General features: G+C 32.6%; 3 protein-coding genes across 3 annotated transcripts; 2 read left to right on the top strand and 1 right to left on the bottom strand.

Moving 5' to 3' along the window:
• On the top strand, nucleotides 1-1,403 carry LOC124919167 (glutathione S-transferase T3-like). Its single transcript, XM_047459338.1, has 3 exons — nucleotides 1-438; nucleotides 535-951; nucleotides 1,263-1,403. The coding sequence occupies exons 1-3, from the start codon at nucleotides 1-3 to the stop codon at nucleotides 1,401-1,403; spliced, it is 996 nt and encodes a 331-aa protein (XP_047315294.1).
• Nucleotides 1,404-1,613: 210 nt separating this feature from the next.
• LOC124919157 lies at nucleotides 1,614-2,735 on the bottom strand. The gene has a single exon (XM_047459326.1). It carries the CDS (start codon nucleotides 2,733-2,735, stop codon nucleotides 1,614-1,616), a length of 1,122 nt encoding a protein of 373 aa, XP_047315282.1.
• Nucleotides 2,736-3,742: 1,007 nt separating this feature from the next.
• LOC124919145 (protein PHLOEM PROTEIN 2-LIKE A10-like) lies at nucleotides 3,743-4,983 on the top strand. The gene has a single exon (XM_047459316.1). It carries the CDS (start codon nucleotides 3,743-3,745, stop codon nucleotides 4,835-4,837), a length of 1,095 nt encoding a protein of 364 aa, XP_047315272.1. The 3' UTR covers nucleotides 4,838-4,983.
• Nucleotides 4,984-14,457: the final 9,474 nt, after the last annotated feature.

Genomic DNA, 14,457 nt, shown 5'->3' with positions numbered 1-14,457 from the left:
ATGGCAAAAGGACTAGATGGTGAAGTGTATGGTGAACCCTACCAATCCCAGATTAGTGATGATCATTACTCTCAACTTCTGCCATCATATAGTCAAATTATCCCTATTGAGTTGAAAGAGTTAGAGACGGATGATCCTTGCAAAAAATCCATTCGAACTAAAAACTTTTCTCCGGAGGAGGACCTTGTGTTGGTTTCAGCTTGGCTTAACACAAGTATTGATCCAATTATTGGGACAGATCAAACAAATATTCAATATTGGAGAAAAGTAGGGTCATATTATAAGGCAGCCATAGAAAATACAAAGTATGGGCCACGGACAGACAAATCTGTTACAAATCGATGGAGTACAATCCAACAAGCTGTAAACAAGTTTTGCGGCTATTACACACAACGAGAAGGAAGTCTCCGTAAATCTGGTGATACCGGCATAGACGTGGTATATAATTTTGGCAGTTCATGAAATATTCTTAGCTCTTTAAATGTATAAATTATTTCTATTTATCTATTTGAATCGTGTTCTTTTATCTTTCAGCTTCAAGAGGCTAAAAAGATCTACCATGAGATCCAAAAAACTCCATTTCGATTAGAAAACTGCTGGAATAAGTTGAGATTTAATGCTAAGTGGATCGAATACATGCGACAAGGACCAACAAAAAGAAAAGTATCTTCAGGTGACACAATTAATTGCGATGATGAAGAAAATACTAGTAATGATTTTATTGATTTGGAGAGACCAATGGGACAAAAGAAAGCAAAGAAAGAAGCTAAAAGAGGTAAAGGTAAATATGCTGATATATCTGAATTTGATAATGCTATTATCAAATGGACAGAGGAAAAAATGAAAAATGAAGAAATCAAAGTGGAAATTGCCAAACAACACTTAAAGATACAAAAGGCTAAAATGGACGCTGATCAAGAAAAATCAGATATTGCTACTATGATGATTGATGTAAGCAAGATGGAGAATGTTGTTCAACGAGAATATTTTACAAGACTACAAGCTGATATTCTAGCCAGAAAATTAAACTAGTACTTTTTGTTATCTTATATTGATGTGTATTTTGTAGCCTTTTGATGAAATCTAAGCTACCCCAACTTTTGGATGCATTTTATAAACTAGCAAGGATGAAGTAATATGGCTGGTTTGGGTAGTGATAAAAGTAATTATTGTCTCTTCTAGTTGTATATAATTTTAAAAGACTTATTTAAAGTATCAAATTTATAGGTTTGCATCCACTTAAGTTTATGGAATTCTTGCAGTATGGTTATGTCTATTCAATTCTATCCTCTTATGTCTATTCAATTCTATCATCTCTTAGTGTAAGCTTTGTTGTGAATCCAAGACTATCAGTTCAAGAAGTAGAAAAGAGAGAAAATGACATCAATAGAAAGAAAGCCTGAAATAGAATTTGAAATAGAATTGAAATGCTCCACTAGATCTTCTTGAAGTTTTTATGACTCGCTGTATGTATTCCATAGATGTTCCACTAGATCTTCTTGAAGTTGGTTATGCACTGCACTATCTCTGATTTTGTGAAGCGGTTGAATAAAATTCATAAGTTCTGGAGTTTGAGTGCGTGATACGACTGCAACAAGAGGACTTGTAGAGATTTATTCATATTCAGAGATATCTGGTTGTGGATGAAGTTCACGTTCGTCCTCCACGATTATATTGTGCATAATAATACATGCCATCATTATCTTATTAAGTGTGTCACGATCAAAATATCGTGCTGGACCACGGACAATTGCAAATCTAGCCTGGAGCACACTAAATGCGCGTTCAACGTCTTTTCTTGCAGATTCTTGAGCAGCAGTAAAATGTTTGGTCTTTCGATTCATAGGTAAAGGAATTGATTTGACAAATGTTGCCCATGGGGGATATATACCATCAGCTAGATAATACCACATATTGTAGTTGTGACCATTGATAGAGTAGTCAACGGGATAACCCTCACCACTTGTTATTTCAGAAAATACATGAGATCGTTCTAGGACATTAATATCATTATGTGACCCTGGTAGCCCAAAGAATGCATGCCAAATCCACAAATCATACGATGCCACTGCTTTCAATATAATTGTAGGTTCGTGACAATGACCAGTGAACATACCTTTCCATGCGGTTGGACAATTTTTCCACCTCCAATGCATACAATCGATGCTGCCCAACATTCCTGGAAAACCACGAACTTTGCCAATTTGAAGTAATCTTGCAATATCCTCTGAGTTTAGTTTTCGTAGATACACATGACCAAAAATATCAATGATTGATTGAACAAAATACCTTAGACTTTTTATAGTTGTGGTTTCTCCAATTCGTATATATTCATCCATGAAATCAGCTGCTACCCCATAACACAAAATTCGTAGTGCTACAGTGATTTTCTGAAGTGATGATAAACCTAAATTGCCAGCAGAATTTCTTTTTTGTTGAAAGTAAGGCTCATGTGCTTCCACTCTCGAGTGAATCCTCATAAATAGCTCACGACTCATTCGAAATCTCCTACGAAACATTTGAGATGAATAAACTGGTATCGTTGCAAAATAATCTTTGAATAAGCGGTTATGCCCTTCTAGAGTGGCCCGGTCAATATAGCTCCGTGATTTCCTTGAGCTTGCACTTTGTTCGTTTTGCTTTTTTCTTGCACGTCTCAAGGCTAAAATTTCAATTGTATCGTCATCATCGCTTCCATTCAAAAATTCATTTAGAAAACTCTCGTCACTATTCATTGTGTTATGTATAGAACTCACGCCTTCACGTGTTAATTTACCTGGAAAGCATAAAAATGTGTATTACATACATTGAGGATCACATGAATCATACCATACACTTATATTGACTAAAAAATAGAGATATTTATCCCCATATAAATTTGTGTACAAACCAAAAATGAAACAATCAGATCTTAATAAAAAACATCATTCGCAAGGTCTCAAACGAAATAGGGAAATAATACATTATTTATATTATGATCTATCACACCCACTATGCATAGTTTGAAAAAATAAAAAAAATACTTGTATACATAAAATTCTAGTTTATTTTCAAAAGATACATGAATAAACAAACAACATATCATCCAACATACCTTTGAAGATTCAAATGGAACTTGATCCAGAAATTTGTGAAGATCCGATCAGAAAAATGAATAATGTTACTCCTTGACATGGTCAAATATGAAGAGACTTATTAATTACCTTTCATTTAATTTTGAGGTGGTTGTTTGAGGTAATTGAGAAATTAAGTGAAGTTTTAAAAAGTAAATGAATAAATTAATAATGAATTGATATAGGGATAAGGATGGGGAAGTCTGATGTAGGATAATTTTTATTTTTTTATTATAAAATAGGGATATTAATATTTTATAGTATTTTAGGGATAGAAAATAAGGATGCTGGTAATATTGTCCTAACTTCTTATTATACGAAAAAAAATAAAAAATAAATAAAATAAAATGGTGACGTAAAGAGATAAAATTGAATTAAAATAATAATGAGATCCGTAATTCACAATTGACTTTCATTCCCTTCCCTTCTTGTCTCTTTGCTCTGTTTATATTTATATCTAAAAAACGATAAGCTGCCACTTATACCCACCATTACATGCACGCTGCGCCGCTTTTATCCCATGCTGACAACTCTTTCACCGCTTTGACGTCAGCCCTCTTCCTCCTCCTCCTCTATCTCATCTGATCAAAAACGTATCCATTCTTCTTCTCTAGTTCACAAATTTAATCATGGATTTGGGTCTTTTCAAGAAACAATCAGACTTCATCCCCAAAAAAGGAAACTGGGTTCTTATCCTAGCAGGTCTTGGTTTCACCGGATATGGAGCATACAAAGTTTACCAATCACCATCTTTAACCAAAAAGAAAAAGAAATTACTAAAGCTTATGGGAGCCTTAATGTTCGTTGCAGAAGCTGTAGCTAATACCGCCGAAACCATTGGTGTCGTTTCAAGAGATTTCAAAGAATTCGTATTATCCGATTCAGATTTCATCCCCACCAGTTTCAGACAAATCACAAAAATCGCAAGATCTGATGAAGTTTCAGACTCTGTTGTTAGAATCACCAGAGCTTTAACATTAGGAATCGTCAAAGGGTATAGATCTGAGATTAGAAGAGGTGATATTAAACCAGGCTCAGCCTTCTCCGACCGTATCTTTGATAAGCTATTTTCTGCAGCCGGGTCTGGATTTGCTTCTGTTATTGTCGGTAGTTTTGCAAAGAATTTAGTCATGGCGTTTTATTCAATTGGGGGAGGTGGGTTGGCGAATTATAAAGAATCTGTTCTTCTCAACTTTGTTTGTGATGAGAAATGCAAACAATTGATTGGAGATTGTGTTAAGATGTTTGTTGGTACTGCGGTCGCTGCTTATCTTGATCGCACGATGCATATAAACCCTTATAATGAGATATTCTCTGGTTTGACGAATCCTAAACATGATATGAAGATGAAAGAGCTTTTGGGTTCGATCTGTAATGGTGCGATTCATACTCTTGTTACCACGACAGATCAAGTTTTGGCGAATCCGACGACCAAGTATTGTCAAATTGAAGACATATCAGAAGGAAATAAACCACCGAGGAATAGGAAATTCATTGTTGATTTGACTGGAAGGGTGACGTTTGAGACAATCAGATCGTTGTTGGAGTTTTTGTTGGATAAACTTTGGCAGAGTTTGAGAAATGGGGTTCTAGTTATAAATGAAGTTGTGTTTGAAAAAGGTTTTCAAATGAGTGGTGAATTAGTTGATGAAGTTATTACTATATGTATTTCTTTGTATTTGCAGATCCTGGGAAGTGTTTGGATTATGGTACCCACATTGTAGACACTCTTACTTTTGTTTCTGGTTTGTATATGTATCATAAGTGTGTGTTTAGTTAGTATAAACTATAAGTTATATATAATGTATAAGTTAGTGTTGGGATAGGGATGGTTATATCTCAAATGTTATCATATAGTATGAAATTTTGAGTATTTGTGGTCTTAATCGAGACCCTTTTAAGTTTATTTGATCATGTTTCGGTAGTGGTGTCAATTCAGGTTGTTCGAGGGGTATTAACCCTGTTTAGTCATTTGTGTACCGACCCTGATCTGTATATGATCCGATTGTCTTGATACAACCCGAATTCAACTCGATGTTTCTCGTCTTTCTATTTCAGAAGAAAACTAGTTGACGAGTCTATTTTGGATCATTTCAGGTTGATGACTCGAACCCAAGATAATGACCCAACCCTATTTTTTTCGCGCTAAGTATGTGTTTTTGTATAGGGTCAGAAATTGTCAGGCCTAACTTTTGATTTTTAAGAAAAGTTATCTTTTCGGCCCATTTGAGAAAAAACTCAAATTATGGAAGTTTAAATTAGCTATGTTTTTTGTGTGTAAATAAGTAGCCACCATCATTGTCAACATTTTAAAGCAAATATTGAGCTCATCTTATAAAGAGAAAATCAGTTTTTAAGCCATTTGAAAACAAGTGGATAGATTCTGGAATTCAAATTAGACTAGATCATGTCTCGATTTGGTTCTAACACAAATCCACTCTCAATGTGTCTAGATTAGATTAAAAAATGTTTACACAGTCTAATCTTAGAGAGTATGTAAACTATAACTTGTCAAATTTTCAAGTCATTTCATCGGTTAGATCAGAAGTTATGACCTAAAGTTTTAGAGAGTTTTCAATCAAAACAGTTTTTGAAACTTGTTTTCAAAAATCTTTCAACAATTTTAATTTAAATCAATCTTCAAATCATTGAATCTTCTTTCTTAACTCAAACTAACATTTATTCGAACACATAGTAGGCATGATATCTAACATCAATAGAATTTCATTTCATCCAATCTTATCATCATTAATAGAAGCTATTATAGTAATAAGCAATAAATGACCTCTAATGTTACCGGCCTTCACATTAATGAAGAAAAAAACATTGCGTTTTATGGAGGTGTTGATGAGACGGCTAAAGAGAATTTCTTCAATATACTTAGAATTAAGGACGGCGAACTACCTGTCCTGTATATGAGAATCCCTCTATCCTCCAAACATCTCCGAATCACTCATTGCGGAATGTTAACTGAGAAGGTAAAAAACTCAATCAGCGATTGAGCCTTAAAGAGTTTATCTTATGCGGGCAGAATTGAACTTATTATAAAGGTTACAATGGAAAGCGTCGAATTCTAGGCTCAATAAATTGTCATTCACAAGATGATGATGAAAGATCTTGATTAGTTGGTGAGAGATTTCATATGTGTGTAAAATGGGAAATAAAGTATAATGGGAAGATATGTGTAAACCCAAAATGAATGAGCTAGGAAGCATGGGTGCTTCGTTTCTGTAGCGCACTGCGCACCGAGTGCTTCGGGGGTGTGGGGGTGCGGCTGGGAGTGCGTACGGGGTGCGCCACGTGGCGTATCCCAGAATCGAAGGTGAGGGGTGCGGGGGTGCGGGAATGGCATATTCAGTAAATATGAGTTCCAAAATATTAAAAAAACCTCAAATTAAAAAACCCCCCAAATATTAAATATGACTATGAGCCCCAACCCCCAAATTAAAAAACATAATCTCTACGGTACTTCTCTCTCGGCTGCCTGTCTTCCACTACCATTCTTCGACTATCAAGTTAGTTCTTCTTTTTCTTCTGTGTGTGAGAGAGAGAGATTATAGAAGATGGAATCAATGGCTTCCTTTAACTCAGCTTCAAGTACGACAGCCACTCCAAGCCAACAAAGTTCAGTAGATAAGGACCCGCTGTGGAAACATGTGACAAAATTAGTGAAAATCAAAGAGAGAGGTGGAAATACGAAAATTAAATGCAACTTCTGTAATCTGGAATTTACGGGTTCGTATTCAAAGGTTAAAGCACACCTGTTGCAGATCAAGGGAGAAAGAGTTTCAGTGTGTCCCAGAGTCACTTCTGATATTTTGTTGCAACTTCGAAGGGAGATGGCATATGCATAAGAAAGAAAAAGGCAGGTTGTGATTCCACTCCCACCATTGAGTTATGTTTCATCAGATTCTGCCTGGAGAGGAGCTGAAATGCTGCCAAAACAAGGTTCCAAAAGAAAAGCAGTTGACAAGAACAGTCCTATAAATAAAGCTTTTAATCAGGAGGTGAGAGCACAAGTGGATGGCGAAATTGCAAGAGCATTTTATTCAGGGGGTTACCTTTCCATTTTGCTAGAAATCCCCACTACATCAAGTCGTATACACTTGCTGCCAACAACAACATTCTGAGCTATGTTCCTCCTTGTTATAATGCACTATATGAGCCGGAGTTTGAAACAATGTTTTTACAAGATGATTAAGACTGTTGGCAATATGGAAGTCAGATTGTAACTTTGTGTACTTATAATTTATATAATTATATAATTATATAATTATATTTTATATGACGTATCCCCACACTCGAATCCTTGTCTTTTAAATTTTGCCGAATCGGCGTATCCCCGCACTGCGCACCCGCACTCACGCATCCGTATCTGTGCTTCCTAGTGAATAAGGCATTGACATTAAAACTGTATTGAATGGAACAACGCCCTGATACAACCTAATTTGTAACTTAGAATTATGGGTTTTTAATCTCAAAAATCGAGTTCTTGATCTCTAGGACTGGGTAGAAATATATAATCAAAGTGCAGCGGAAGGGTTTTGTAATAAAGAATTTGGGATGAGGGTAAAGAAGAATCAAGGGTGAGAAGAGAAATACTGCTGGTCTATACCAAACAGTCCAAAATAAATAATCAAAACATAAAAGACAATGGGGGTGAAGAACTTTCACAAGTAATTTCATATATTCATTATTTCATTCATAGGTCATTGGGAAAGAGAGATCAGCCTTATATAGTTGTTGTCTTATCCCAAAATATTCAATTACAACAACTACTTAGAAAATAACAGAATTCAGTTTGAAAAACAGAAAGGGAAAACAAAACAGAATATTAAAACAAAAAAAATAGATCTGGCCCAAGTGTTGCATATGACCGATTAGGGGTGTAAACGAGCCGAGCCGAGCTCGAACAAGCCCTGGTTCGAGTTCGGCTCGACTCGTTTTTTATTGGCTCGAGCTCGATCGAGCTTTTAATATTAAGCTCGAACTCGGCTCGATCTTATAATCATAGGCTCAAGTTCGGCTTGAAAGGCTCGAAAGACTCGAATTTAATATATTTATATATTAATTTCTTATATTAAAAAAAATAACTAAACAAGATTTATGTTTTATCGGAGCGAGATTTAGGGTTTCGAAATGAGATATAAGTTTGTTGAAAAAGTATCAATTGGTAATCAATATGGTTTTCATGCAAAATGGTTGTGAAAGTCATGTATTATAATTGAGATAAACTTGAAAACATATTAGACTAAATTAGGTTTATTTTGTTAAAATACTTTATAATGAAATGAAAATAATTTTATATCTTATAAAATACAATATATTGAGATTGCATACATTAAATAATATTATAATACAATTATATTTTTTTATTTAATTTTTAAAAATTATGTTTATGTAATTAAATTAATATCAAATCTATTTATTTTCTTATAAGTATTATATAATATATATTCTTTAATTTATATATGTTATTTTAGTATATCTTGATATACTAAAATATTGAAAATCTCATACCTTTTACGTACCAATAATTTTGGTATTGATATCCTAAGTAATAAGTCCATAAATAGTTTTATGGGTGTTTCAAATTTTGATTAAAAAATAAAATATAAAAAAAAAAATTTATATGATTAGGCTCAACAAAGCTCAACGAGCCATCAAGCGAGTCTTACCTAAGCTCGAATTCGGCTCGAATCTTAAACGAGCTAGCTCGAGCTCGGCTTGAATTCGATTTTGCCAAACTCGAATCGAGCTTTGAACGAACCGCTCACGAGCGCTCGTGAGCGGCTCAGCTCATTTACACCCCTAGGACCGATGGAGGGTGCTTGAATTATTTTGGGACCGCAACCTTTATTTTTGGACCGTAGCAGGCCCTTACCTACAAGAACTTTTTAAATTTCATAGTTTTCCGGATGATTAGAGCCACATTAAGGACCTAATGCTCATAAAGACTAGGGGTGATTCGTTTCATGCTAATGTCTTCAATTGCTTTTATGGAACTATTATATATCAAGTTTGGATGAAGAGGATTGCTAGAATATTCTCAAGAGCTTGGTGAAGACAAAGTGTAAAATAACAATGTATTGATGTACTTGCTCTTATTCATACATGGAGAAGAACTTCCATTACTTTGGTAAATTGGGAGTTTTGTCTAAGTTGGGGTATCACCTTTGAAAAAGTCATGAAGTTGTCATTGTTTAAGGTGAGATGAACTAATTGTTTTGTGTTGGGTTTTTTATTCATTTGTGGTGTTTGTGGTTTGTTGTTATTCAATGTTTGTTTCTTTTAAAATTAGGACAAAGTTTTGTTTTTCCTAGTTCAAAACTAATGTACTCTTTCTTTTTTGGGCTTTAATTAAAATGTCAATAAATCATTTCTCAAAAAAATAAATAAATGGAACTTAAATAGTTGTAGGAGATGATGGAAATACCTCTCGCTGAAATAGGACAACAATCCACCAGTTAACGTTTATTCTTCATCCTCTTCTTTCTAATGCATTAACAACCTCAACATACTATCGCAACCAACAAAATGGTGCAAAGACATGGAATATTAAAATAGATTTTCTGATCGCTGTTAATATTAATTTAGTATAACAATTTATTTTTGATTATAATAAATGTAATCAATTAATAGTTATCTTGGATTTTTTTTCTATATATGGTCGGTCTAATTATAACATTGAGATCCACTAAACTAGCTAGAGATCTTCAATATATTAATTATGGTGTTTGTGTTACCCTATTTTTATCCACGACGATTCATAAACATTTTCAACGTTCTACCCCATGTGTCTTTCTTGGATACCCACCGAATCACCGAAGCTATAAGTGTTTTGACATATCAAATGATAAAATCATTATTTGTCATCACGTCATCTTTGATTAGTATCGTTTTCCTTTTGTTGAAATTCAGTCATCTCCACTCTCGTATGATTTTTTTGATGATCCTCCAACAGCATATGTAATTCATCATCAGTCTACACTTTCATCTTCACCTCCACCTTCTCCCATTCCCCATTCCCCATCCCCCCACTTCCATCCTCCCTCTTCTCTTCGATCGGTCACTCAAAGTCAGCGGCGGGTGTTTCAGTCCAAACATATTTTTAACATTTTTCTACTGGGTCTAAATCTCAGTAGAAAGAATAGTTACCCATGTGAGAAGAGTTTAATATTTTAATTGTTATTAAGACGTGGGAGTTGATTCCCCGTCTAAGTGATGTTAATATTATTCGTTCTTTATGAGTCTTTACTTATAAAGACTATGTTGATGGTTCTTTTGAGAGGCATAAAGCCCGTCTTGTAGGTGATGGAAAAACTCAATAGGTTGGCGTTGATTGTAGGGAGACTTTCAGTCCTGTTGTCAAACCGACCACTATTCGGTTGGTTCTCAGTCTTTCCCTATCGAAAAAATGGTTAATTCACCAACTTGATGTAAAAAATGTTTTTCTCCATGACACACTAGATGATGTTGTATACATGCATTATCCCCTTGAGTTCAGAGATTCCTCATTTCCTCATCATGTCTATTGTTTGAAGAAATCATTGTATGGTTTGAAATAGGCTCCTCGAGTTTGGAACAAACGCTTTACTGATTTTGTATCCACATTTGTTTTTTCTCGGACTATTTTAGATCACTCATTATTTATATTTTGTCAGAGGGAGAACATGGCATATTTATTATTGTATGTTGATAATATAATATTGACGATATTCTCTAACTCTCTCCGTTGATTCTTCATCTCCAGTTTGAGTACGAAATTTGCTATGAAGGATTTAGATCCCTTGCATCATTTTTTAGGCATTTCGGTAAAGCCTCATGCAAATGGTATATTCCTCTCTCAACGAAAATATGCATATGAGATTATAGACCGTGCATGTATGTCATATTGTAAGGCGTCGACTACGCGGTTGATACTACACCGAAACTCGGGGCTTCAATCTCTTCTCTTGTGTCAGATTCTTCTTTGTACCACAACTTGGCTGATGCTCTACAATATTTGACGTTTTCTCTTTGTGATGTCACATATGCGGTTCATCAAGTTTGTCTCTTCATGCATGATCCTTGGGAGGTACACATGGAGACTATAAAGAGAATTATCCGGTATATTCAGGGAACTCTTGGTTTTGGCCTTCATTTGTATCCATCCTCTGTTACATCCCTCTTGGCTTACACTGATGTTGACTGGGGTGGGTGTCCGGACACACGTCGTTCGACGTCTAACTACTGTGTCTTCTTGGAATATAGTCTAATCTCTTGGTCGGCTAAGCGTCAAACCACTTTGTCCCGTTCTAGTGTCGAGTCTGAGTACCGGGCGGTTGCAAATGTGGTTTCGGAAACTTGTTGGCTACAAAATTTACTCCTAGAACTTCATTGCCCGATTCTCACCCCTATTCTTATTTATTGTGATAATATGAGTACAATTTACTTCTCCAGTAATCTCGTTGGACATTCACTTTGTTCGTGAGAAGGTTCACGAGGTTAAATTCGAGTTCTTCATGTCCCATCTCGCTTTCAACTTGCTAATATCTTCACCTAAGGGGTTTTCGAGAGTTTTTTTGAAGAATTTTGATTCAATCTCAACATTCGCCCACCTACTTCGATTGCGGGAGTGTAATAAATGTAATTAATTAATAGTTTTCTTGAATTTTCTATATATGGTTGGCCTAATTAATATATTGTAGATTTCTAGATTAGTGGCTAATTTAGTGAATTTCAATGTTATAATATTGTATATAGTTTACATTGTTGAATGAATAGAACAACGAATTGTATTTCTTTATATTCGAAACATCTTGATATTTTATATTGACTCTTTTCATTGACTCCTGATCTTTTGGTCTTTTAGGTCGACTATTATCACTTGCCCTTAAGTCCTATTTCTATCTACCATTGGTCCATTTTGACACTTTGATAACAAATTAATTAAATATTAATATTATGGACACCTATAAACAATTATAAAAAAACTAAATTTGTTATTTCAAAAATTAAGAAATTATATATTGGAATATTTAAACAAGTTTGTTATCATATCTTTTATATATTTTACTCCTAATGCCTTCAAAAAAATTAAATCTTAAACTTGAATGTAAAGTAGGAAATAAAATAAATATATATATATATATATATATATATATATATATATATATATATATATATATATATATATATATATATATATATATATATATATAACTTCGTTTAGATTTATTTAGATATATACTCTTAGAATTTGACTTATTTATCATTTTATAAATTAATAAATATTTTATAAAACATTAAATAGAGTTATCAAACTAAATAAATAAAAGATTGTTGTTCTCTTCCATCAATCTCTATTTTTATTTCTACTAAGAATCTCTTATAAGTTGTTTAGTTTTATAAAATATATTAATTTTCAATAAATTATAATCAAATCATCTTTAAACTAAAAAAATACTTCAAGTTTTGTTTTACTCACATCTTAACTAAATTTTGCATCAAAGCTTTGAAACAAAATTATAATTTTTAAGAGATTAAATGTCCAAATAAATAAATAATAGAAATTGGTTTTTATTTGGATGGTAAATCAGAGCCAATTAATTATAAAAAATAAATTGTGAATACTTTATTAAAATATTTTATAATATTGAAAGAAATAGTTTTTGAATTTTAAATTGATTTAAATTTAAATAATTTGAAAATATAAAATTGAATGTTTTATTCATATAAATGGGTAGGATTTTTTTTATAATAAAAATAATACTGTATATTATAAAAGAATATTGATAAAAAAAAGTGAACTGAATAGTATAGCTATAAAATATGTAATAAGGAACTCATTGTTAATAGTACATAATTTCTTGATAATTTAAACTAGTTATACGAGTAAACATGTTTATATAATTGTTTTTTTATATATATTTTTGTTAATTAATTGGGGGTTGGTTGGATATGTAGAAATAAGATAAAAGTTATTAAATGGTCATTCATTGACCAGCCGTAATGCGAAATAATTAGGTCTTGTTGACTTAATTATATAATTTATATTTATTTATTGCTAACAACACACGTTTAGTTAATTAATTAATTAATTAATTAGTACATTAGAGAATCTGATCCATTTATATTTCTTCGACTACTTTTAAAACCACCGGCCATGTAATTAATGTCTTCTTAAGAATAGCACCATAATTAACTGAGAGAAAAACGCCTAAGGTCATACGATTTTGAGTTATAGAAGTTCCAAAATTATGATGGTCAATTTGGGTCAGTTTTAGGTTTTCTATTTACGTTCAAATAATATGAATCTAAACTTGAATTATTTAACATTTATAATATGAACCTGACATATTTATTTATGATTAACTCAAAATTGATCTGATTTATCTAATTTAATTCGATTCAAATTCGATATAATTAATTTAAATCTCTCTGTTTCAAATTAAAATGACATCAACACAATATAAGAATGAAGTTAAATCACAAATTCGTTTATAATTTTTTTTTACAAAATAAAATGAATAATTAAACAAGAAAGAATAACACAAAACTCAAAAAGAAACTTAAAAACGGGTTATTGGATCTACTTTAAATCACAAAATTTTAAATTTGTTTAATTTGTCGACCTTATTTTGATCCAAACAAAAAAGATACATAACCCTAACCTGGTTTTCGTGTTCGGCCTGGGTCGTGTTTTCGTGTCAGGTCCAAAATTGCCCATCCTATCTATCCAAAATTTTAAATTTGTTTAATTTGTCGACCTTATTTTGATCCAAACAAAAAAGATACATAACCCTAACCTGGTTTTCGTGTTCGGCCTGGGTCGTGTTTTCGTGTCAGGTCCAAAATTGCCCATCCTATCCAAAATTGACTTTTCTTTTTCTTTTTGAATTTTGAAAAGTGAGCATGATCTTACATAACCTGACATCCAGTTTATGCTTAGTCTAGGTACATAACACTCATTTCTGGACAAAACCAAGTAAATAAATATTTTTTTTTTTTTGTTAATTGTTTAATAGTTATATAAACAAATAGTGAATTAAAAATTTGATTGATGATCTACCAACTTAATATTATTAAAATTTCAAAAATATACATAATTTAGAGAAAAAAAAAGAAAAAAAACTTGAACCATTCTTAATAATTATTTCTCCAACTGATTTAAGAGACCCTAAACTGAACATCTGAATTAGATTAAACAGTTTAAAAAATCATAGGTTAATCAAATTGGTAATACGAGTTTATCCAACTGTATAATTTATTTTTAACCTAAACCTAAAATTTATTGAGTATATCTTTTTTTTTTTCTAAACAATCAAAAAATTCAAAATGGGATAAAAATTCCTGACAAAAA

This window comes from Impatiens glandulifera, chromosome 1 (genome assembly GCF_907164915.1).
Source record: "Impatiens glandulifera chromosome 1, dImpGla2.1, whole genome shotgun sequence".
In the NCBI taxonomy this organism is placed as follows: Eukaryota; Viridiplantae; Streptophyta; class Magnoliopsida; order Ericales; family Balsaminaceae; genus Impatiens; species Impatiens glandulifera.
The sequence above is the reverse complement of the archived record's forward strand: the minus strand, read 5'-3'. Positions and strand labels throughout refer to the sequence as shown.

What these genes read in the sequence shown, in the direction of transcription:
- LOC124919157 (XM_047459326.1), bottom strand. Translation starts at nt 2,735, where the DNA reads ATGAATAGTGACGAGAGTTTTCTAAATGAATTTTTGAATGGAAGCGAT.
- LOC124919167 (XM_047459338.1), top strand. Translation starts at nt 1, where the DNA reads ATGGCAAAAGGACTAGATGGTGAAGTGTATGGTGAACCCTACCAATCC. An exon ending in GTGATACCGGCATAGACGTG is followed by an intron (nt 439 to 534) that starts GTATATAATTTT and finishes TTTATCTTTCAG; the next exon opens with CTTCAAGAGGCTAAAAAGAT. An exon ending in TTGCTACTATGATGATTGAT is followed by an intron (nt 952 to 1,262) that starts GTAAGCAAGATG and finishes GAATTCTTGCAG; the next exon opens with TATGGTTATGTCTATTCAAT.
- LOC124919145 (XM_047459316.1), top strand. Translation starts at nt 3,743, where the DNA reads ATGGATTTGGGTCTTTTCAAGAAACAATCAGACTTCATCCCCAAAAAA.